This window comes from Micropterus salmoides, unplaced genomic scaffold, assembly GCF_014851395.1.
Source record: "Micropterus salmoides isolate LMB-PRFRI ecotype aquatic unplaced genomic scaffold, ASM1485139v1 Ms_hic_scaffold_2, whole genome shotgun sequence".
Lineage (NCBI taxonomy): Eukaryota > Metazoa > Chordata > Actinopteri > Centrarchiformes > Centrarchidae > Micropterus > Micropterus salmoides.
Window position 1 is genome coordinate 16,914,489 of NW_024041150.1, and position 23,027 is coordinate 16,937,515.

At 39.0% G+C, this 23,027-nt stretch overlaps 4 protein-coding genes across 5 annotated transcripts; 1 reads left to right on the top strand and 3 right to left on the bottom strand.

Annotated features, from left to right (window-relative positions):
- Nucleotides 1-2,171: 2,171 nt before the first annotated feature.
- Nucleotides 2,172-5,139, bottom strand: LOC119912163. The gene is made up of 6 exons (XM_038731196.1): nt 5,077-5,139; nt 4,595-4,933; nt 4,405-4,452; nt 4,158-4,268; nt 4,010-4,044; nt 2,172-3,344 (listed from the first exon to the last, which is right to left on the bottom strand). The coding sequence occupies exons 1-6, from the start codon at nt 5,129-5,131 to the stop codon at nt 3,222-3,224; spliced, it is 711 nt and encodes a 236-aa protein (XP_038587124.1). The 5' UTR covers nt 5,132-5,139; the 3' UTR covers nt 2,172-3,221.
- A 3,611-nt stretch (nt 5,140-8,750) lies between these two features.
- LOC119912160 (immunoglobulin kappa light chain-like) lies at nt 8,751-10,547 on the top strand. The gene is made up of 3 exons (XM_038731194.1): nt 8,751-8,844; nt 8,949-9,314; nt 9,485-10,547. Exons 1-3 carry the CDS (start codon nt 8,814-8,816, stop codon nt 9,931-9,933), a joined length of 846 nt encoding a protein of 281 aa, XP_038587122.1. The 5' UTR covers nt 8,751-8,813; the 3' UTR covers nt 9,934-10,547.
- Nucleotides 10,548-10,688: 141 nt separating this feature from the next.
- LOC119912153 (immunoglobulin kappa light chain-like) lies at nt 10,689-12,759 on the bottom strand. 2 transcript variants are annotated; one of them, XM_038731186.1, is made up of 6 exons: nt 12,601-12,759; nt 12,158-12,499; nt 11,707-12,048; nt 11,436-11,567; nt 11,283-11,311; nt 10,689-11,082 (listed from the first exon to the last, which is right to left on the bottom strand). In XM_038731186.1, the coding sequence occupies exons 1-6, from the start codon at nt 12,662-12,664 to the stop codon at nt 10,954-10,956; spliced, it is 1,038 nt and encodes a 345-aa protein (XP_038587114.1). In that variant the 5' UTR covers nt 12,665-12,759; the 3' UTR covers nt 10,689-10,953. The 2 variants fall into 2 exon arrangements, with proteins under 2 accessions (XP_038587114.1, XP_038587113.1); XM_038731185.1 differs by having other exon boundaries at nt 11,283-11,314; nt 12,601-12,758.
- A 4,332-nt stretch (nt 12,760-17,091) lies between these two features.
- On the bottom strand, nt 17,092-19,338 carry LOC119912157. Its single transcript, XM_038731191.1, has 5 exons — nt 19,234-19,338; nt 18,398-19,090; nt 17,552-17,674; nt 17,423-17,463; nt 17,092-17,299 (listed from the first exon to the last, which is right to left on the bottom strand). Exons 1-5 carry the CDS (start codon nt 19,286-19,288, stop codon nt 17,180-17,182), a joined length of 1,032 nt encoding a protein of 343 aa, XP_038587119.1. The 5' UTR covers nt 19,289-19,338; the 3' UTR covers nt 17,092-17,179.
- Nucleotides 19,339-23,027: the final 3,689 nt, after the last annotated feature.

Genomic DNA, 23,027 nt, shown 5'->3' on the forward strand with positions numbered 1-23,027 from the left:
GGCTGCTGATCTTTACTTCCCCTCTCCCAACATGTGTTTTCTGAGTTGAGTAGAACAAGTACAACAATTGTACATGATTGTCATTCAAAACAAGCAAGGGTTTTGCTTACTTATACTTGTTTCAAGGTGTCCAGGATATGTGAATGTTAATTTGTGTTAACTGTTCACAAAATAAACACTTTAATTGAATTGTGTATTTTAGTTGTGTGATTTGTGATAAAAGTACATGTAATGTAACATTTATTAAAGTGAAATGAGTAATATTTACATAATTATAGTGAGTAATATAACTTCATGCAAATAAGTAATTTAAATTGTCAAGCAGGAAAAAATATAATAAGTTTCTACTTGTTTAATTCATTCCAGAATATAGTACTTAAAATTTTGGTGACTGATGGTTCCTGCATATGAAAAAAATGTATTTACTTAATTTGTTTAAATAAATATAAGTAACATATTAAGTATATTTACATTTCTTCTTGTAAGTTGCTTTTATCCAAAGCAACTTACAATTGCTAAACATGTCAGAGGTTGCACACCTCTGGAGCAACTAGGGGTTAAGTGTCTTGCTCAGGGACACAATGGTTGATGTCTCATAGTGGAAATCGAACCCAGGTCTCCCACACCAAACGCAAGCATCTTATCGATGCGCCATCACCACCCCACTAGCTAAGTAACGTTTACTTAGTATCTTACAAATTTTTAGTTTAGTGGTAAGTAAGTTTTACTTGATAAGGACAAGTGCTTTGTACTTAATATTAGAGCAGTAGAATTTACTTAAAAAGTGCTCATGCAAATTGTTACGAGGATTTTATTAAGTAAATCCTACAAGTTATTATTTTCAGTGTACAGACTAGTTAGCCTACATTTCATCAACATTTGATCAGTGCAGGGAAACATTTAGCAAGATTTTCACATTAAATAATTGTCCCTGCACCTTTTAGCAGATGTAACAACAGCACCCCAGTATCCCCATAACTGTAGCCCTCCCTGTCCCAGTGAAGAAGGTGAGCAACATTGTCTCACTTGCTCTTTTACCATAACAAAAAAGAAAATGAAATATATAGTGATGACAGAAATTCAAATTGTTTTCTAAAAAAATGATCATTAAGAAATAAAAAAACAACCTGCTCTTTGTACTGGAAGCTGTTTTTATTTTATTTTATTAAAATAATCCAGTTTGAGGTTCGATTGTGGGAAGCATTTGACTCATACGGCAACTAACGAATGCAATTAGATGATAACTCAGTTAAATTTATGTCTAGGGGTATAAAGATTCCATATGCTGGACTAAAGAAAAATGGATTAGCAACTATTGGACGACACTGACCATTGAATGTAGGGTGTTGGTCTTACTGCTTGTCGGCGGCCCTCTTTGGCCTGTTGCACGGGTCCCACGCTAGCTGCCCGATCCTGGCTTTTTGCTAGGGATTCTCCGGGGTTCTTCGTGTCTGAAGAAAAACCTCAAGGGTTGGCCGGGTTGGGGAATTTAGTTATTTTGCCTTAAATTCAAGCCGGCAATTAATAGAGTATAGTATGACATTTCTTTATCATCATTTCTAAAGGAATTGTGTGAGAAAGTATTGAACAAGCATTGGTTACACATAAGATGAAGGAGTGTCCTTAATATTGCTGAAAATAAAAACACTGCAAAAGTAACTTATTTAGATTCTTTTCAGCAATAATATCAACAACATGGTAGCATAACTACTCAAATGGAGCAAACATAATCAAGGAACTAAAAGATTTAATTAAACAATTAATGCTTTGAGTCCTTGGAGACTGGAGTCTTTGTTAACATAAAGTTCAGGCTGTCCTGGATTATGTCACACTTAGGCGTGAAGGGGGTATCCCTTTGATGGGGTAATGAAAAACAGAGCGAGGTCAGTTGTCACGGTTACGTGTGTGTGTGTGTGTGGGGGGGGGGGCATTTTAGGGTTTCGTTCCCCCTCCAAGGAGAGTTCCGATAGGCTGTTTGTAATCTCTGGTTAGTTTCTTTGTCATTTTAACAATTTAGGCAGCCGAGACTTATCTCGGCTGTTGTCAAAGGTGGCCAGTTTTACGATCAGGCTGCTCAGGAATAGGAACCTCCACCCCATCCTGTTGGGGTCTCTTCAGCTGTCTTTTGAAAGTTGATCTTTAACCCCCCTGCTCCTCTCTGGGAGAGGAAAAGAGGAATTTGGAGTAGCTCCAAATTTATTTAATATAAAATGCACAAATCCACACTGTTGTCCACTACAAATTAGAGTTATGTAAAGCTTTTGATGGGAAAGTTAGGTAATTCAGGCGTAATTCAGGCTCGTATCCACGGCACTGTGTACATTTAATCAGCACCGTTGAAAAAATCATTAGGAGTTGGCTGTTCACTTTCTCTGGTGAGTACATTTAGTTTTAAGACTGTTGTTTGCTAGACAGAGTTATCAGCCCTGTTTAAATGACAGTTAACGTGATTTACAGATGCACCTAGCTAAGCAAGCTAGCTAGCTCTGCACACGGTTATTAGCTCCACCATCTCGTCCAAATATGGTCACGTCCTGTGCCACTGGTTGCAAAAAATCAACATGGCGGCACCCTAACGGCCAAACTCGAGGCTTCAAAATGGCAGTCCACAAAATTCTTATGTATAGTCTATGGACTATGGTCCTAGAGATGTGGTGGCAACAGCTGCACAGAGTGGGCCCAATTAGATTTTTTTGTCATGGAGCCCAAAATTCTTGGGGGCACCCCTAAGTATAGTGATGGAATGATTGCTTGATGTTTGACGGTGGGGCTGAGAGTGGTGTATTCATTACGTGTTCAGTGGGCGGGGCCGTCTATGACGCTGAAATGCTGGAGGAGGTTCGATGCTACATAGATCTTCTATGATGTCAAGAAGGGAGCCAAATACAAAAGGTGTGTTTGCACACACATTTACTTAAAGACTGAGCAGGTGAAAAATGAGAATATGTATTTTTATCTCAAAATTATCAGTGCCATCATTAGCCATCAGTGTCCTTTCTGACTCGTCACCCATCACACATTAAACATGCTGCTGACAAAGTAATGACGCTTTGACAGAGAGAGACCAAAAAAACATTAGCTAGAAAAAATAGAAACATTAATCATTTATTTTTTGGCAGTGACTCTTTCCACTCACTACCCAACCACAAAAACACAACAGCAGTTTATTTTGAAAAAGCATCAGTTCCACTCTGAGCTGCAGTTCCAGTTGCTTTCTGAGTTTATCTGGTGGCAGCATACACAACATTTGGCTCCAGTTCTCTCTCAGATGCAGGCCTGCGGTATCTTTTTGCTTTTGGCTGAAAACTTAGAGCTGCGTAGTTCAGGTCATCTGAGCCCAGATTCTGTAAATCAGAATCACATACTGTATCACACACACTGCTGCTGAGGTTCCAAAAATCATTCGAATTTGTGGGTCCTACCAAAAAGTGATAATTTAAACTAAGATCAGTGTTAAACACAGTATAGCTTAGTCTAATTTAAATGGTAAAACATTATTTTTAATACAATCCCTGCTTTCATAACTTACATTAAACCCTAAGAAAAACTTTTATTTGAAACCAAGGTTGTTCAAACAATAGCATGTAACTCATTAACATAATAAAATAGTTCAACCGTGCAGTGGTTTTATTTGAATTTTAAAACACCAGTCTACACTACAAGTCTACACCAGTCTACACTACAAACAACTATATGCAATTACGTAGCAGAAAGGCTCAATTTTCTCTTTCTTGACAATTTATCCTCTGGTTGAGGTGATGGAGCATTTCTATGTGTTTCAGAGGGAAGAAAAACAAAATCACTATTGGGAAGACGTAAAAAAAAATATATTCTACAACTCTTGCATTCTGAGTAAGCTATTAAAATCACACATTTTGTTTCTTATGTTTTCAGTTAATGAACGTCAACTGTTCTATCCTTGACGTTAAAGATAACTATTATACTGCCTGCCAGATCTTTGAATTTAAATGCAACTTTAAACCACAGTTTATATAAATGTATTGTTCACCTTGTTTCTTTCTGGCTGCGGTTCTTCATTCACAACTAAATGGCAGAAGACAAATGTCTGATTAGTTCATTATTAGTGACCAAATGCTTTGCTTTGGATTTGAGCATCATGTTGACACCATTTACAACAAATTATAAATCTACTGTACCTGTCTGAAGTTTCCTGATTTTAACAGCCAGAACAATGACGACTATAGTGAGGAAAACAGCCAGACCAGCCAGGATCACACTCGTTAGGTTTGTAATTCCATCCAGCTCCTCTACAAGAACAATTATATAACTAAAATCTTTTTTTAATCTGGTAGATTTAAACATGGTTTCATGGTTGCATTAAATTACTGACTCTATGTTAACTCACTCAATGAAACAAATATTTAGAGAAAAGGAGAACCTTACTTTCAGTCTTAAAAGCCACTTCATCATCAGATTCACCAATAATTTCACCTTAAAAAGGGGGGGGGGGGGTTAAATCATTTGACACATACTGGTTTTGTGTTTGTCTTACTACTGTGACATTATATGTGAGCTATACTAGAGATATTATGAGGAAATTATATGTCTGAAAGAGGCTTGAACACAATCTTACCTTTAACGTTTATAAGAGTTGCACTGGCAATGACTGTATGTTTGTCCATGTAAAATCCACAGAAATACAGTCCAGAGTCAGATAAATCCACGTGTTTGATTTTAAGAAAGACAGTATAATTGTTGGAGCTCATTTCAAAACTTCCATTTTGAAATCCATCACAGAATGAAGCATCACCATTGGCCCCGTACATGGAGGAGATACAGCTGGGCTTGGTTCTGTTGATCAGTCTGAACCACTCTGTCTGAGTTGGACTTCTGGAAATGTTGGAGCACAGCAGAGTGACTTCTTCACCACGCTGGACCTCCACAGTCTGAGACTCAGAAACTGAGATCCAGCCTGAAACAAACAGCAGTGACAACAAGAGTTATTCCTCAGTCGAGTATTAAACAACAATACCTCTAAATGAGTTCAATACTAACTAATTTGTAAGTAAAATATAAAAGTGGGTTACTGGAGAAGAATTCATTGCAGGTACTCACTGAGGCTGCAGAGAAGTAAGGCTCTTATTAAAGTGAAGCTCTTCATTGTGTGCATAACCGTGTCACAACAAAGGCACTTATATGTAATAGACAAAGAAAAGGGGCTTTTATTGGAAAGGGGCGGGTATGAAATAGTTCATGCAATGAAGCTCAAACCATTCACCACGAAGTATCTGTAACTATTTTTTTGAATTTCAGATGGCATAAGTAACAATTTGTCTGCACTGTCTTACAGTTTTACTCATAATGGAAGGTATCTTCACCTTATCTGTAACAGTCTGATGAGACAGTGAAGACAGAGAGATAAGATAAGAAGAGTCAGAAATGCATAAACCACATGCAAGTTTGTTGGCATTATCTATATTTAAGTATGCAGTTAAAGCAAAACATGGAAAACACAATAATACAGACAAAACAGTTATCAAATAAGCAAGTCTCTGTTTAATGTAAAAAAAATCACATTGTAAATACTTTTTTTAGATAATACAATTTAAAAAATGACATAATTGATAGAAACCAGAGGAGCATGATTACACACAGCAGCAGTGATGTTGGAGGACCGTGTAAGGTTGTCGCTGATGCCCAAAAAACTTGTGGTGCCACTGATTTGCAGTGACAGGGGGGCAGTGTCACTGACAGCACTTTAAGTACCTATAGCTTCTTTTATCAGACAAAGAGAAGCCATTGTTCATGCACACGCATTCTCCATCTTCTTGTGTAATCAGCTGATATGATAATCTCCCTCTCTAATCAAGCTCACCATTTCAAGTGTTCCCCTCAGGGAGGCACTACAGATCTCCCAAAATACTGTGTAGGGGAGAGCAGAGGCGAAAGTACCATTTTTTCAGAAAAACCTGACTTGAAAAGATTATGTTGTAGATAGTGATATATTTTTGCCGTGGTCACTAACTCACAGGTGTGGTCTATCAATATCAGGGTATTTTGCAGAAATGTAGAACGACTTCCGTATAATTTCACTTTAAACATAAGTGGCACATTGTTACTTTCGACCCCATCAGTTGGGTCGAAAGTAACACACAGGAGGGTCGAAAGTAAGGAGGGTGCACAACTAGATGTTTTGTGTTTCCCTTGTTCTTATTAAATATACGTGACTTTGACTTTGTAAATATGTAACTGCATATGTTTTTTGTCCTTTATCTTTGCAAAAAATGTATGTATGTATGTATGTAATTACATTTCCATTTTATTTATTATCTATTTACAGTTTCTTCAAATGTTTCAAAAGTAACCCAACCATATACTTGTTCAAAATGTTTTTTATTGGCCATGTCAATCCATTTTATAAAACGTTTCTTCAACAGCTGTTTTTATACGTAATTCCAAAATGTGCATGAAAACATCTGGCTGAATCAGACCTCTGTCTGTCTTTCTGACCCTCACTCTTGGCATAATCTGTTGGTATAATATAACATAAAAATTTTCAATACATGCTGCAACACAGAGAAAGTCACCACATTAGCAGCGGGACAAAAGAAACACTTGTGGTCACTGTAGCAGCAGGAACTCCTGACAAATCAACACGATTTATTTTTACACTGAAAAACTCTGACAGGGCAAACTTCAGGGTGTGTTAAAGCACTAAATAACCTGTAGATTAATCATTACTGTGATACATGAAACGAGAGACACAACTTGTAATTCAAAATAAAGTACCGCTTCAAAAAGTTACTCGCCGTGCTCGAAAACAGTTTTCAGAAGACGGCCTCGGGAAACGATGACAAAATCAGTCAACTTACTGGAGGCAGAATGGCTTGTGCGCCACTGTGACCATGGATATCTAATAAGACATGGATAGCTTGCCGCTGCCTAGCCTTGCTTCCAAGTTTCCCTGGTGGTTACTCATAGTATTTAAGCAAACAAAATCCCCTGTGGCCCAAAGAACATTAAATATGTCAATTATATTTAATTAATTGATCTTCTCAAACACTGTGACCTAGGGGGAGGTCCCTTTGAGGAGGACCTGACTGAGCTCCGTAGAGCTACGGACTTAGCACTCCGTGTTACCAAGGTGACGGCCCGCTCCATTGGCCGCTCCATGGCAGCATTGGTGGCTCAACCTCTCGGGCATCCAGGGGAAGGAGAAGGCTTTTCTCCTGGATGTGCACCTCTTTCCTACTGGCCTGTTTGGTGAGGCAGTGGATGCTGTTGTCAGCAGGTTTCAGCACGCTAAAACGTAAGGGGTTACGAGCAGGTGCCTTCGTTCCCTGTCTGTATGGAGGAAATCTTGGTTCCTGTCCCAAGGTCCCGTGTTGGGAGCGATCTGTCGCCGAACAATTATTTCGACAGACCTGATTCACGGTCATGGATGGCCGCTTTGCGAGAGGCTCCTGGCAGGAGCATCATTTCTCCTGGCACATAAATTGCCTGGAAATGTTAGCGGTATTCAGAGCTCTGAGGAGTTTTCTGCCCGCTCTCCACGGTCACCACGTCCTTGTCAGAACCGACAATACGGCAGTGGTGGCCTATTTGAATCACCAGGGGGGTCTGCGCTCGCGCCCGTTATGCAAACTGGCACATCAGATCCTCCTGTGGTCCCAGCAGAGACGATGTACGTCCCTTGGACCCAGAATCAGGGAGCAGACCTGCTGTCGAGACAGGGGTTGAAGCCCGGGGAATGGAGACTCCACCCCGAGGTTGTGGAGTAAATAGCTCAGACCTATCTCCACACTTTGTTTTAGCACTGCACCAAGGCTGGAGAAAGCGCAGATTACTTTTACATACGTTTATGTCATTACTTAAAACTTAGGCTACGTTAAATATAAACTTCCGACATTACAACGATGTAATGACAGAAGAAAAGGGAAATGTTGAAAGGTCCAGTAACAAAATATTCATAAGAAATTTATTTTAACCAAGGATCGTTTTGTAATGTAATTGTAATGGATCTATATTGAACATTTTATGAAGCCTCATAGCCTCAATAAAGCCCTCTTACTGCAAATGTTACCGGCACCAGAATTAGGGGGAATCTGGACAGGCAACAAAGGTTACACACACTGTAACAGATTGACTGTAGAATTTACAGTAAGTAACTGGCAAAATAGTTGCCAATATGTTGCCAATGTCATGTACAAATGCTGCAAAATACTGTAAAATAAATTACAGTATATTACAAGATATATTTTATAGGTATTTGCTGTAAAAACCTACAGCAATTAATTGTAGTTTTTTACCTAATAAACATTGTATTCGATTTTTTTCACCTTTTAAATAAAACTAGAATCAGAGCTGCAACAAATTTATTAAAATTCAATACAGTTTTTAAACTATATGTCACATGTGTATTATCTTTACGTAAAGGCTGTATTAGAGTGGTGGAATAGATCAATTATCAACAAAAAATGGGCGGGGTGTCTGTTTACATAAAGCTAAACATGTAGCATTTCTAACTTACTACACAAGCAAAGGAAACAGAAAGTTAGTTACAGGACAAACGTTAAGTACTAAGTTAAATGTTCATGACAGAAAGATAAAGATACAAATTTTGCTGCTATATTTCTGTATAGTTTAGTTGTCTTACTTGGAGGTTTGACAAAGTAGAATAACCTACATTTATATGCTCTTCATTTTTCTTATCTTCATTCACTTTCCATTGAGGCCAAGACGGATGTTTATATCATACAGTTTGACCCTCTTGGCAACCAATCAAATGTCACCTCATTTTTAAGCTGTTGTCTGCTCTTTCGCTGTGCTCAGTTCTCAAAACCTCTGAGAAGATGCACCTGTATACGATCCTCTTAGGAGTATGTAAGTACTTGATAGAAGATATTTTCAGTTTATAATTTGAATTAATTCATTCATTTGAATGTCACCTCATGTCTATAACATGTTTTCAACACCTTTTGATCTAGTTCATCTGTCAGCGGTGATTCAGTCGTCGGCACTCAAGCAGGACACTGGGGTTATATCTGCTCGTGTTGGGGACAATGTGACGTTACATTGCTTCTATGACAGCCAAGTGGCGATGCACTTCTCCTGGTACCGACAAACCTTAGGAAGTGGACCTGAACTTCTGTCTAGTATTTACAAATATGATAAACCATCCACAGTCTCCCGCTGGACGAAGAAGAACCCTCGTTTCTCTGTGCAAAGGAAGGAAGGGATGAATCATCTCCACATCTCTGACGTTCACTTATCAGATTCAGCTACGTACTACTGTGGAAGCTCACACTCCAACATAGTGGACTTTGGAAAGGGAGTCTTTCTAAGTGTCAAAGGTATTGTACTTTTATTTTTTATTTACTTCATTTACATTTGACTGTAAACTGCAGAGATTTGCATTCCAAAATATGGGATTTACATTGTTTTTTTAATCACATGAAGTATTAGCAAAATCGCTGTTTTTCCTTTGCTTATTATGCTAAAAGTTTTTCCCTGTGGATTGTAGGAGTCAACATCAAGGAAATAGTCCAGGGGCCAACATCTGAGACAATCCTGAAAGGAGGCTCTGTGACTTTCAACTGTACAGCACGCTTCGGGACCTGCGATGGAGAACACAGTGTTTACTGGTTTCGACATGGATCTCGCCAAGCAGTCCTTCACGCGCTCGGGGAGGGGTGTAAACAAGTCTCCACATCAGGGCCTCCTTCACTGAACTGTGTCTACCATTTGCAGAAGATGAACCTGACCTCCTCTGATGCTGGAACCTACTACTGTGCTGTGGCCTCGTGTGGGGAGATACTGTTCGGTAATGGAAGCAAGCTGCTCATCAAAGATGATGTTGAAGACCAAGCGGCACAGATTACAATCTTAGTCTGGCTCTCCATAATCAGAACCGGGCTTCTCTTATTCTTTTTAACTATTTGCTTCTTATTTCACATCACCAAACGCGGGTGATGTTTTTAATGCAGAGGTTGGCTTTCTTAGTTTAAAATGTTCACTTAGTTAAAAATATCTTTTACAGATAAAATATATGTTATCACAAATTACAAAAACATTTTATATCTAGTTTTCTGAATTTGCTTTTTGGCCGCATTACATTTTTCTTCATAAAAGCAACTGTGACAAAGCTATTATTTGTCTCCCACAGTGTCATTATTTAGTAGACGATGTATAATTAGGAGAAGCATACAAATAATTTTAGAACAACAACAAATGTCAAAGCAAAGCAGTCAGAAGAACTTCAGATCTTGCTCACATTGAATCTTTTGTCTAATCAAGCCATAAACTTTGTTCCGGTTTTACCAACCACAGCGCTACATAACATCTGCAATGTTTGCTCACAAGCTGTATGCGGTTAAAAACAAAGAAACACACTGTGTTATGGAACATCAGTGAACTTCTGCTTCTTAACATGTAGTTTGATCACAAAAACAGGTTCCTGTGATCCACTGAAAGTCTTGAAATGAGGACATCCTGCTTGAAACCGCCTACAAACACAAAGAGAGCACAAAGGCTTAAAAGGGCACACAATCAAACTGACTATGTATCGAATGTTACCCAAATTACACATAAGAGTAATCCATTTATTGTGACCACCATTTGTCTCTTTTGTTATTTAGCTGTCTTACATTGCACTCTTTGCACTGCTTTGATGGCTTGTCTTTGATACATCAAACAGCTTAAACAATAAAGGTGAATGCAGCAATTTAAGGATTCCAGTTATTGGCTTTATTCATGCATTTGAATTATTTATTTAAAAAAGCATTTTAAAGCTCAAAAATACTAAATAATCTCTTTCCAACCTCATTTTTATTCAACACTTCTTGAAAACATAACATCAGACCACGGTGCCAAAAGCCATTATATTTTTCCAGTTGTAAAATTGGAAGCGAATACCAATAAAAGCAAAGTGATTGCTGGTCACTCATAGGTTGTCCGTGCAGGTGCTTGCTGTATATATCCAGGTATCTTTATTTATGTGTCTGTCAGTTTTGTTGACCTGACATCTGAATAAACTACTGTGTCTTGACTGTATTTTGGTGAAGCTGGTCTGCAGGAGGAGCGTCTGGGTTCTGAACACACTGCTGCATAGACAACTGCGTTCTGAAAGACATGAAAATGCAAATATTTTGTATTTGTTCCGAACGTTTGGACTAAGAGAGATCCTGCATATAGTTAACATGTGGTACTGGGTGCTTGTGACTGACAAACACTAAATATTAAACTACATGGGAACGTTAAAAGGTATAAAACTGAAATTGCAATACAAAACAAATTAAAGCTAAAAGAAACAAATTAATTACCTGGCTGTCTTCAGTAGATCTATCACTCGCTGCTGTAAACAAAGAAAACTGCTGTCAGTACTAGTAACGGCAGAATATAATTTAATATTTTACTTAAATATTGTATTTAAATTCAGATATAAAGATATTCAATATAATACATAGTTTACATACTTGTGGGATCTTTCCTGTGGTTCTTACAAAGTGTCCATACAAGCAGAAGTGTCACCATCCCAACAACAGTGTTTGACAGTATCAGCGCAATAACAGTTGGACTCAGATCAACTGATTTGGTGAAGGCAACGTCTCCATTGAACATGTGACAATGAACAAACAGTATTTAATTTAGATTTTAACAACAAACTTTTACTTACTTACATGAGAATAAAACTTATTGATACAGTAGATTTTCTTGGACCAAAATCTTCCACTCATACTGTCTTACTGTGAATATTAATCCTGGTCCCATTTCCAAACAGTATCTGTCCACACAAAGTCACAACACAGCAGTAGGCTCCAGCATCATCAGAGCTGAGGTTCCTCATGAGAAGGTTGGACACACAGGTAGTTTCTCCGCTCTCAGTCCTCTGGCAGATGTCGTTCTTATTTCCAGAGGAGTAAATCATTTCTGGAGCAGAATGATCTGAGGTTTTCAGCCACATGACACTAACGTGTTCTGCTGCACAGTGGCCAGTGAGAACAGAACAGCTGAGAGTCACAGAGTCTCCTGGCTGGACTGACTGAGACTGAGGCTGCTGGACGACAGAGTCGCTGATCATCTTTGCACCTTGGGAAACAAATCAAAGAAGTCTGATCATTAGTATTCTGTTCACAGTCAGCTGTGATCAGTAAGCTCAGTATGAATGCTTGAATAATTAACTACAGAGAACAAATACCTTTTATCATCAAATATGTTCCTTGTCCAAACTGAATGTAGTTTAAGTTCATCACTCCACAGTAGTATGTGCCAGTGTCTCTCCACATTGTTGTAGATATGGTCAGGTGGCTGCTAATGCTGTGGGATGTCACTGAATGATGATTTGATTGCTCATTAAATGTTGTCAGATTATATAAAGTATCTGTTGAAGCCACCAGCTGTAGTCTCCCCCCTGTGTTTAGTTTGTACCATACCCTAATTCTTCCAGCAGTATTGATGTGACATGTAATAGTAACTGAGCGTCCTAGCTCCACTGCTTGGAAAAGAGCAGCCTGATAGATGTCACTTGACCGTACTTCACCTGAAAGAAACAGAAAAATAACAAGGAGCCTAAATAATACAATCACCTCGATGTATGTAAAACGACATAAATAGATCTCACAAGTGGATTTTTTTACTTACACACAGACCAGAGCAGGGAAATAATCAGAAGACACACCATCACCTTCTCTGCTTCTATCCCCATCCTCTACACAGCAGGTCTGACTTGCTCAAGTGACAGCAGTCTTAACAGATTCACCATGCAGGACCAACTGTTGCGACAGCGTGTCAGGTATCTGATTGGTTCATCTTGTTCATCCAGCCTCACCTGATTGGCTGCTTCTTAAATCAAAGAATATCTCATATGATCCCATGAGGCTTCAAGTTGTTTCTATCTACTATACATTAATCTTAATGCTGTACCAAGCAAACACTAGGGGTGGTAAATATAAAAAGTATAAGGAAAAAAAAACATAAATATAAAATTATTAATTCTCAGGTCATTAAATCTGAAGTCAGAGAAAGCAAATTCCAAATAGAGGAACACAGAAACGGCTTCATAAAATGAAAGCAGATGGCTTAAGTAACCATACTTAAAATGGCACTAATCTCTATGATGTGGTGTTGGTGTTTCCTTTGGTGCACGTGTATTATAAAACTGTTTTTTTTTTTTTTACTCTTCTTACTGAGGGTTCCTGTTGTGCTGCTGTGGTCCTGGTGGTTCACATCAAGATAACCAAATAGTTCTCATTGGCAATTTAATTATAATAGATAGTTAAATTATTAACAAAGTGTCAGCCTCGGCCGCCCTCTTCTTTGCATTTAACACATGATGCAAAAGAAACTCCTCTAGACCCTTTTATGGCAGAAAATACATTTTATCTTTATTATCTCGTTTGAAATGTCACTGTCATTTAATAGGATACATGTTTACATAGGCTTCCGATTGTCTAAAATATTTTCTATCGCTGTAATTATGATGATTATGAAATTTTATGTCTAATACCTGAATCTTGAAATATTGACACACATACGACCCATGGAAGACCGAGATCCACATACTGGGCAAGGTTTAATTTTCAAAAAACACCATATTTTTGTCACACCGGACATTGCTGTAGGCATCCCACTTCAATTCGACCTTTGTTGGGAATTACACATGCGCAGTACCTCGGTAAGAACTACTAGCCAATCAGAAGAAGAGTAGGGCAGGTCTTGACAAGTAAGGTAGTGTGATGCAAAACAAAACTGCTTCAACCACTAACCATGGATTCGGTTTAGTTGTACATGATCCCAAAACACGGACATACAATCATTCACATTTCCCTTACTATAGATAGAGCTTAAGCTTACATGTACAGTATCTCACAAAAGAGAGTACACCTCTCACATTGTTGTAAACATCTGATTATATCTTGTCATGTGACAACACTGAAGAAAAGACTACAATGTAAAGTAGTGAGTGTACAGCTTGTATAATAGTGTAAATTTGCGTTCCCCTCAAAATAACTCTTCACACAGACATTAATGTCTAAACCGCTGGCAACAAAATGAGTACACCCCTAAGTGAAAATGTCCAAATTGGACCCAAAGTGTCAATATTTTGTATGGCCACCATTATTTTCCAGCACTTCCTTAACCCTCTTGGGCATGGAGTTCACCAGAGCTTCACAGGTTGGCACTGGACTCCTCTTCCACTCCTCCATCACAGCTGGTGGATGTTAGAGACCTTGTGCTCCTCCACCTTCCGTTTGAGGATGCCCCACAGATGCTCAATAGGGTTTAGGTCTGGAGACATGTTTGCCCAGTCCATCACCTTTACCCTCGGCTTCTTTACCAAGGCAGTGGTCGTCTTGGAGGTGTGTTTGGGGTCGTTATCATGTTGGAATACTGCCCTGCAGCCCAGTCTTTGAAGGGAGGGGATCAAGCTCTGCTTTAGTATGTCACAGTACATGTTGGCATTCATGGTCCCCTCAAAGAACTGTAGCTCCCCAATGCCAGCAGCACCAGACCATTCCCACCACAATTCTTAACAGTAGGCAAGACACACTTGTCTTTATACCCCTGACCTGGTTGCCGCTCCACATGCTTTATATGTCACCACAGGACATGGTTCCAGTAATCCATGTCCTGAGTCTGCTTGTCTTCAGCAAAATATTTGTGGGCTTTCTTGTGCATCTTCATTAGAAGAGGCTTCTTTCTGGGATGACAGCCATGCAGACCAATTTGATGCAGTGTGCAGCGAATTGTCTGAGCACTTACAGGCTGACCTCCCACCCCTTCAACTTCTGCAGCAATGCTGGCAGCACTCACACGTCTGTTTTGAAAAGACAACCTCTGGGTATGATGCTGAGCATGTGCACTCAATTTCTTCGGTCGCCCATGGTGAGGCCTGTTCTGAGTGGAACCTGTCCTGTTGAACCGCTCCATGCTGGAGCTCAGTTTCAGGGTCTTCTTACCTTCTTATAGCCTAGGCCATCTTTATGTAGAGCAACAATTCTTTTTTTAGATCCCCAGAGAATTCTTTGCCATGAGGTGCCATGTTGAACGTACCAGTATGATCGAGTGTGAGAGCGATAACACCAAATTTAACACAGCTGCTCACCATTCACACCTGAGACCTTGTAACACTAATGAGTCACATCACACCGGGGAGGGAAAATGGCTTATTAGCCCCAATTTGGACATTTTCCTTTTGGGGTGTACTCTCTTTTGTTGCCAGCGGTTTAGACAGTAATGGCTGTGTGATGTGTTATTTTGAAGGGACAGAAAATTTACACTGTTATACAAGCTGTACACTCACTACTTTACATTGTAGCAAAGTGTCATTTATTCAGTGTTGTCACGTGAAAAGATATATTCAAATATTTACAAAAACGTGAGGGGTGTACTCTCTTTTGTGAGATACTGTAATTCTAGCAATACTGTATCGTCTCAGAGTGATTTGTTTATTATATATGTACATGTAGACAGTGTGCAGGAGTTTTCTTTGCAAGAGGCCAAAAAGAATAATTTGACCTCTTTAATTTCTCATGTTATTTTTTCTGTCTTTCCTTTTTTTCTTTATTTTGTATATGTACCCCTTGTATGGACTTTTTTGGGTAAATCGTGTTAATATATATCTGTTCTAAGGAAAACATTGCAGCGACCCAGCCTGCTAGAACTGTGATTGGTCAGCTTGTTCGCATTGCATTTCCTCCAGGCTACCAGGAAGTGACAAATGCTTTTGAAGTTTTACAAGTGGCCAAACAAGTGGCTGTAAAACAGTGGATATTTTATTTTGAGCATCAAAACTGCCGCAATCAGAATTTAATCATTCCATATTCTTTTTTCCTGGACCTAAGGGTTTAAAAGTTATAGATCTGGCCTGCAGCCATCAGACTTAGCATGTAGAGCAAATGTAGCATATAGACAATTTAATGAAGATAGGGGGAGGTAGACTTAATTACCAGATGCATAAAGACAGACTTCAACATACAGTAGGACAAAACACTGAACAGGTATCTTGCAAATAAATTATGATAAAGATAAAGATAGATAAAGCAACATGTCAGTAGAATAGCAGCAGAAGCTTCAGTCCCCGTTCAGCGTCTGCACAAGATGTGTTCGGGCACAATATTGAGTGTTGGTCACCTGTGTTTTCGTAGCGCTCAGAGCCAAATACACAATGAGAAAATATATCAGAATATATCAGAAGAAAATATAATTGAAGCTTATAATTGTGTTTTGGGTTGCACTTATGTGAATAAAGCATGAGCAAATTGTGACTAGTCACTAATCACACTAATCATGTGAGTCATGGAACTCAGTTTCCCATGAATCCTACTGAAAGTTACACTTAATTGTGGAGTCAGCCCGTGGACCAAGCTTTCAGCTACAATTATTCAGTAACCTGTGATGTGTGATGTCATGTCATTAACAAAACACATCTGATTTGGCCCAAATGCAACTACGCAATGCAGAGAAGAACTCTCTTTGTCCTGACCACGTGCGTCCATACTCGTACACCAGAGACATACAGAGGCATAACAATGACATACACACTGTCCTTATCACACACACGCATCTCTTTGTCTTTAGTTTAGTGCATTTCAGTTAGCATTCATTTTGTGTTTTGCTTTTGTTTACCTTTCTAAATTAATACTTGTGTACATCCATATTACATATTTAGCCACTATTTTCTTATTGACCTTACTAATTGATCTAAAAACTTATGTTACTGTGTGTTTAAGATCTGCATAGATGTGGGTAGGATCTATAACCCAGATTCAGAGAGAACTGATGAAGAGACATCCTGCCTGAAACCACAGAGACATCACAGGGCCTGAGATCTCCTCTCTTTACTGTTACCTGCAAAGGGGTTATGAAACGTTTCCTGCTCTTTGGGTTTGTGGTAGCATGTACAAAAAACAACCTACTGTTCTGTGAAGACTTTGCTTTGGCCTTACGTATGAACAAACTGTACATGTGACATGTGTCAAAGTTGCAGGGTTGGTTAGAATTGTGGAAACACTCAGATTAGCTAACCCCACCAGCACCACAGAAGTGTGAGTAAAATTTGGCAACAAATGGTGCAATGACAGTAGATATCAGAGTATGTTTTGCAACTGACACCACTGAAAGAAAAACCTCTGACATAAGTGTTTTTTTCAGTGGAAGAGCTTATTTTATTACAAGGCAAGCCTTTATATTTACCATATTTATTTACATGTCTGCAGCTCTACTGCCTCACACTGGAGTACACACATTCACTCTTGGTGTTGCTTCTCTGTCTTCTTGATCTGTTGGCCTTGTGATCCATTAAAGCAGCATAATGAAGGTTCTCTGCATCTTGACATAACTGGCAACAAAATATAAAATGGTTAATGACCATTATAGAAGATCAAGCACAATAGAGACCAAAAAAAATAAAGATTTTGCTGTGCTATTAAAAGTCCTCTCATTTTTCAATAGAAATACTTACCACAGTATTCACTGTGGAAGATTCTGATGTTACTGTAGACTCTGGTTGTGAAACACAAAATGGAAGTCATTTTATTTAAATGCAATATGCACTCAATACTTGATGTCAGCTTCAAAGAGCAACACTTACTTGTACACTGGCAGGTTCTTTTGTTCATCTTACACAACGAGAAAGCCAGCAACACAACCAGGATGGTGGTGAATGCCAAAGCTGCACTCAAGAAATACATCAAGACAGAAAAGTCCACCTCAGCTGTGGAGCCAGACATTAGATAACTTTTAGATTTCCTGCTGTGTTTATCTTAATGTTGATAAAGGATAGGTTTGGATTTTCTCAAATCAATTCTGACATGCCCATTTCTACACTGAAATGTTTGCACCTACTGGCCACAAAGAGATTGTTTCCTAAAGCTATTTCAATGTAAGTAACACGGGACACAATCTACCGTCCACATCCTGTGTAAAAATTCATTGTAAGGTTAAACTGATGAGGCCTCAGTAGTCTGAGTTAGTCAAATCCAGTGGGTATTTTCCAATACAGGTCTTAGATGCCATACGCCAGGTGAAAGACTTTCTGGTCAACAGTTCACGACCAGTAAAGGATCCTTCAAGACCAATATCTTCAAGTATTAGTCTTTAGAACCAGATCCCCTCTTTGTGTTTCCATGGAATTTGTGTCCCTGCTGAGCTGCTGGCGAAGCAAGCAACTGCCAGGACAAAAACGCTTCATATGGCAAATTCTGAAGCCTCATAATTTTATTAGCTTTGGCTGAACTTTAGAATACATATTTGCACAAAACGAGGACTGTACATCTATCTCCCACAGTGGAGCTGTGTTAGGAAGGAATTCCTTCATGGCCAGTACAGATTACAGTACTGATGTAAATAATGATGACAGTGACCAATAATTCATTAACATCATTAGTTAAAATAAATATTTATCAAATGATACAACCTCTGGTAGAAAGTTACTTACGATCAAAGTCCAGCTTGGTCCCGTTTCCAAACAGTACGTGTCCACATGAGGCAACAGCACAGTAGTAGGTCCCAGCATGAGAAGGATTCAGGCTCTTCAATGGCAAGTTGTAGACACAGGTGTGTGTTTGTGTGCTGGAATTCCTCGCACACTGATCGTTCCTGCCTCCATGGGTGTAAATGAGTCCTGGATGAGATTCTTCAGAGTTTTTGAACCAGTAAACAATGTGTTCTCCATCACAGGTCCCAGTGTGTACTGTACAGTTCAGAGTCACAGAGCCTCCTGGCTGGATGGTCTCAGATGCTGACTGAAGGACCGAAGCTGGGACGGTCAAACCTGAACCCTTTACACTGACAGTAGTGCCCTCACAAAATTCAAAGTCATGTAAATTACTCGCCACGCAGTAGTAAGTAGCTGAGTCTGAAATGTGCAAATTTGAAATCTTCAAGTGATTTTTACGGTTTTGAGTATCCAGTGAGAAACGTGGATTGTCTTTAAATTCACCATTAAAGGTGCCGTTATTATTATGCTTATAGAATGTAGACATGAGCTTTAGTGTCTGTCCCACAGTTTGCTTGTACCAGTAAAACATCACTGCTACATCATTTTCACAGAAACAAGGCAAGGTCACACTATCCTCAACATTAGTTGATTTAAAATGTAACGATGATTGTTTTAAAGTTGTCACGTGAGCTGAGGAGAAAGTGAAGAGACAAAGTAATTTAATGCTACTGTTCTGTAAAGATCTGTATTATAGAATGCACGAAGACATGTTACAAGCAAACATGAGCTTATAGTTTGGAGTAAACACTATGCAGTAACAAAACACAACTTACCCAAAGTTGCCATGAATAGACATGTGAAATACAAAGCAAAGTTTGGAGGCGCCATCGTGCTTCAAATGCTGTGATGAATGAATTGAATCTGAGTACGTTCTCCACTCTTCACAGAGAAGGGTGTGTTTGATTGGCCAATCAGATTGAATCTCCTGTTTTGGAAACAGTCTACACATGTTCAATGCCCCCTACCGTGGAACTGGTGGTCAACATCAATGACAACAACAGTGTTCAGAAGAAGAGTCACTAAAATGGACACCAAATATACGTCAGAAATAGTATCATGAAATGAAGCCAGTAATCACTTGCAAATGGGCTTATGATACAGCACTGGGATTAATCATTTTCAAGATAACATACTGTATGATCAGGAACATTTACCCCAGTATGAAATGTTAGTCCTCTGACTCTGCTGGTTAATCCAGACTTTTCTGCCAAAAGTCCCAATACCAAAAAAGTGTGTAAATTTGGTGTTGTAAGAGGCTTTTTTTAGCAAGAGTGAAAGGCTTGATGCAAGTGGACACAGCAACCCATTCTCATCCCGGGGCATCACATATGGACACTTGGTCAAGACACCTTGGGGTCCCTTTAGCATCGTTATTTTTGCACTTGTAGGTGTCTGCGGTTAATTTAGCAAGAATAAAATAAAACTAGCGGTTAACGTTGTGAAACTTCACAATTTGGTTAGGTTTTGGAAAGGATCATGGTTTGGATTAAAATAAATATGACTTTTTGTTTCACACAGGAAACAAACACTGGTCTGCTGGGTGAAAGCCCAGTTTCCGACCCGCTCATCCACCATAACTACCTCCTTACGCTTACTCTCCATATGTTTCGTTAATTTACAGCAGACATATATTCCGGTACAGATAATGTACTTTTTATGAGTATGAGTATCATCAGAGTAAAACATGTCTATCTGGGTTTTTTTTAAACTATAAATACAGGAACCTTTTTAAAAATTTTCTTTCTATTGTAATCAAAACAAATGCTCAGAAGCTTAAGCTGAGGCTGTTCTGTAAATAGTTGTCTAGTAAATACACTCACTGATTCAGTTTCCACTGATCAACTCATACCAATTTAAGGCTTAAGTAACTAACGTTAGTCCCGCCCACATCCTGTCTTATTTACAATGGCTTCTTTAGTGATAAATAAACCATGCAGAAATGCTGATTGGTTGACAGATAACATTTGAGACACTTTTGTAAACTCCTTCAGGCACAGATTTATTTCTCACAGCTATCTGAGCCTGGAAACACTTCAATAATTGAGTTGTTTTATACTTCATAATGCATAACAACCAACTGAAATGATTAGTGCATGGTGTGTGATCATAGTGAACTCAGGAAAGTTAACATAAGATGACACTGTCACAATGCTGTCACAATACAGTGTTAAGTCCTTTCTTGGTTAAGGCTCATATTTCACATTTGAGTACATGTTATCTGCATTTAAGATATGACCCTCGGTTCGCACAGCTGTCCTTTTAAAATGACTGTCTGAGCTGCTACACTGTGGCTTGGGGGCCACAGGCCTCAGTCTTCCTGTGTTCAAGCTAGGTCTTAAGTTTCCATCAGCGGAAACCTGTTCACAGAAGTTCACACTTCTTTCACCACAGTAAAAACAAAAGTCAAACGCTGAGAGCTGGACAGTTTAAACTTTACACCCTCGCTGTACATTTATGGTTAGAAGAAGTTTTAATAGATCAAAGGGAATTTTTGAGTCCGCTCTGTCTGTGTCTGTATCCAATTCTGTATTTTACAACATTCTCTTTTAATACACAGATTTTACTTTACGGCCTGCACATTTGAATGCAGAGCTTTCAGCTGAACCATTTTTAACACACTGTAGTTTGCTTTGTGTTGGAAGTTTTGCCCTTTATGTTTCAATTACATTCAATTTTATTTTTCAAATTTCTCTCAATGCACTTTTCTTATAGAGCAGATCTAGCAAGTACTTTCTAACATTATTTACAGAAACCCCCACCATGAGCACGCAGTGTGTGTGTGTGTGTGTGTGTGTGTGTGTGTGTGTGTGTGTGTGTGTGTGTGTGTGTGTGTGCATGTGTGTGTGTGTGTGTTTGTATGTACATGTGTGTGACAAAGGTCATAAAATACCAACACAATCTCAGAGCTAGGCTGGAGCTGTCAACTGCTTGTTTTCATATTTGGAAGCTTAGGACATACACACAGGCTGGCACAGGTCGTAAAAGAGCTTTACAGGCTTGGGATGCCCAAAAAGAGGGCTAAACTTGACTACAACTATAATATTTGGGATGGGGCAAATTTGGTTATTAGCAAAACATTTGCATATTTTTGCATAACGTTAATAAAGTTATTATTACAAATTATTATTAAAGATTCATAAATACATGGAACCACCCTGAAATCAGGGACCAATAACCAAATTTGAAAACAACTCAAAAACTCAAAATGGGGTTTTGTCACCCTTTAAATACCAATATTTAAACATCATTTTACATAAATAAGGTGGACAGTGAAGGGTGAATCCGAGCACTGACCGTCACAACCAGCTGTTATTACAACGTAATACAAGAATGGTCACAGGCAACTGCTCTTTTTAAACACAATAGGACTGATTTTACTTCAGCATAGATCAGTGATCAACACCTTCAGTCAACAAATCACTACCATCTATTCTAAGCAGAGAAACAAAGTATACAACAATCAGCAAGAACATGTAAGTGTGTAGGTGTGTGTTTGTGCGGAGGTGTGAGAGAATAAAGGGGGAAGAGTGAGGAAAATGGCTCACATTGCTCAAAAATGTCGTGCAGACCCTTACCCAAATTGGCAGATAGACTCTTTCTGTCCTTACCAAAATGGCATGGAGCACAGCTGGAGTTCAGGCTGCTGCAGTTATGTTCTAGATATGTCTATATGTAAATGTCTGTAGAGCATGTGATCGTGTGGAGGTTAGTATTGGAAAAGGCGCACAAAGTCTATAAGATCCTGGTTAGATGCAATATACTATTGGTTTGCCACACAGTGCCCAGCAGTGAACTTGCATTCATGGCCGTGGTCCTGGACTTAGTCACGGTAAAGTATAGCTACTGACTCTGCATGCAGTGACAGGAGCTAACACAGGCAAAACAAATCCGAACAACTGTGCTAAAGGATAATAACTGCTGCTTTATCACACAGGAACCGTCAGCCAACTTTCATTCAGCAATCGTGTAACTGGACTTCCGCCTTGATAGAGCACCGTTATTGGCTTCACACATAGTATTGTGTAAATAAGTAAATAAGTACAATGTATTAAAATAGCACCTTTCACAGAGCAAATCGCAAGGTGCTTCACAATGATAAAAAATAGCAACAATAAAAACAGTGGAACAATCAGAAAATCATACATAAGCATCAAACATTATAAAACGGCATCAATCAGTATAATCAGTGTATTTGTGTATATTAACAGGTGCACGAATAATCAAAATTAAATTAAATTTTTGTAATTTAAAGAGCACATAAATATTCACCTTTAAATGTTTACAGGGGGACAAAGGCCTGCTTAAATAGCTGATTTTTAAATGCTTCGACTGGGACCCCAGAGTGTAGGTCTGACGGAGTGTTGGTGCCACCACTTGGACTGCACGACCACCTCAAACTTTGAGACGTGCACACGGTACAGCTAATAGGCCTTGGTCTGGGGATCTTAGTGGCCTAGTGGTGGTATATAGGTGCAACAGGTCTGAGATGTACCCGGGGGCCTGGCCATGCAGTGCTCAGGGAGCCCAGAACGGGTGTTATTTGTACTAATACAAAACATGAAACAAA

Excerpts from the sequence above, each read along its gene's own strand:
- LOC119912157 (XM_038731191.1), bottom strand. The coding sequence starts at position 19,288 with ATGGCGCCTCCAAACTTTGCTTTGTATTTCACATGTCTATTCATGGCA. Across the intron at positions 17,464-17,551 it reads AAGAACCTGCCAGTGTACAA|AGTCTACAGTAACATCAGAA; the intron begins GTAAGTGTTGCT and ends TTTCACAACCAG. Across the intron at positions 17,300-17,422 it reads CTTCCACAGTGAATACTGTG|TTATGTCAAGATGCAGAGAA; the intron begins GTAAGTATTTCT and ends TTTTGTTGCCAG.
- LOC119912160 (XM_038731194.1), top strand. The coding sequence starts at position 8,814 with ATGCACCTGTATACGATCCTCTTAGGAGTAT. Across the intron at positions 8,845-8,948 it reads TACGATCCTCTTAGGAGTAT|TTCATCTGTCAGCGGTGATT; the intron begins GTAAGTACTTGA and ends CTTTTGATCTAG. Across the intron at positions 9,315-9,484 it reads AGTCTTTCTAAGTGTCAAAG|GAGTCAACATCAAGGAAATA; the intron begins GTATTGTACTTT and ends TGTGGATTGTAG.
- LOC119912153 (XM_038731185.1), bottom strand. The coding sequence starts at position 12,664 with ATGGGGATAGAAGCAGAGAAGGTGATGGTGTGTCTTCTGATTATTTCC. Across the intron at positions 11,568-11,706 it reads GACCAGGATTAATATTCACA|ACGTTGCCTTCACCAAATCA; the intron begins GTAAGACAGTAT and ends TGTTCAATGGAG. Across the intron at positions 11,315-11,435 it reads CCACAGGAAAGATCCCACAA|CAGCGAGTGATAGATCTACT; the intron begins GTATGTAAACTA and ends CTTTGTTTACAG.
- LOC119912163 (XM_038731196.1), bottom strand. The coding sequence starts at position 5,131 with ATGCACACAATGAAGAGCTTCACTTTAATAAGAGCCTTACTTCTCTGC. Across the intron at positions 4,453-4,594 it reads AACTCTTATAAACGTTAAAG|GTGAAATTATTGGTGAATCT; the intron begins GTAAGATTGTGT and ends CCCCTTTTTAAG. Across the intron at positions 4,045-4,157 it reads AATCAGGAAACTTCAGACAG|TTGTGAATGAAGAACCGCAG; the intron begins GTACAGTAGATT and ends TCTGCCATTTAG.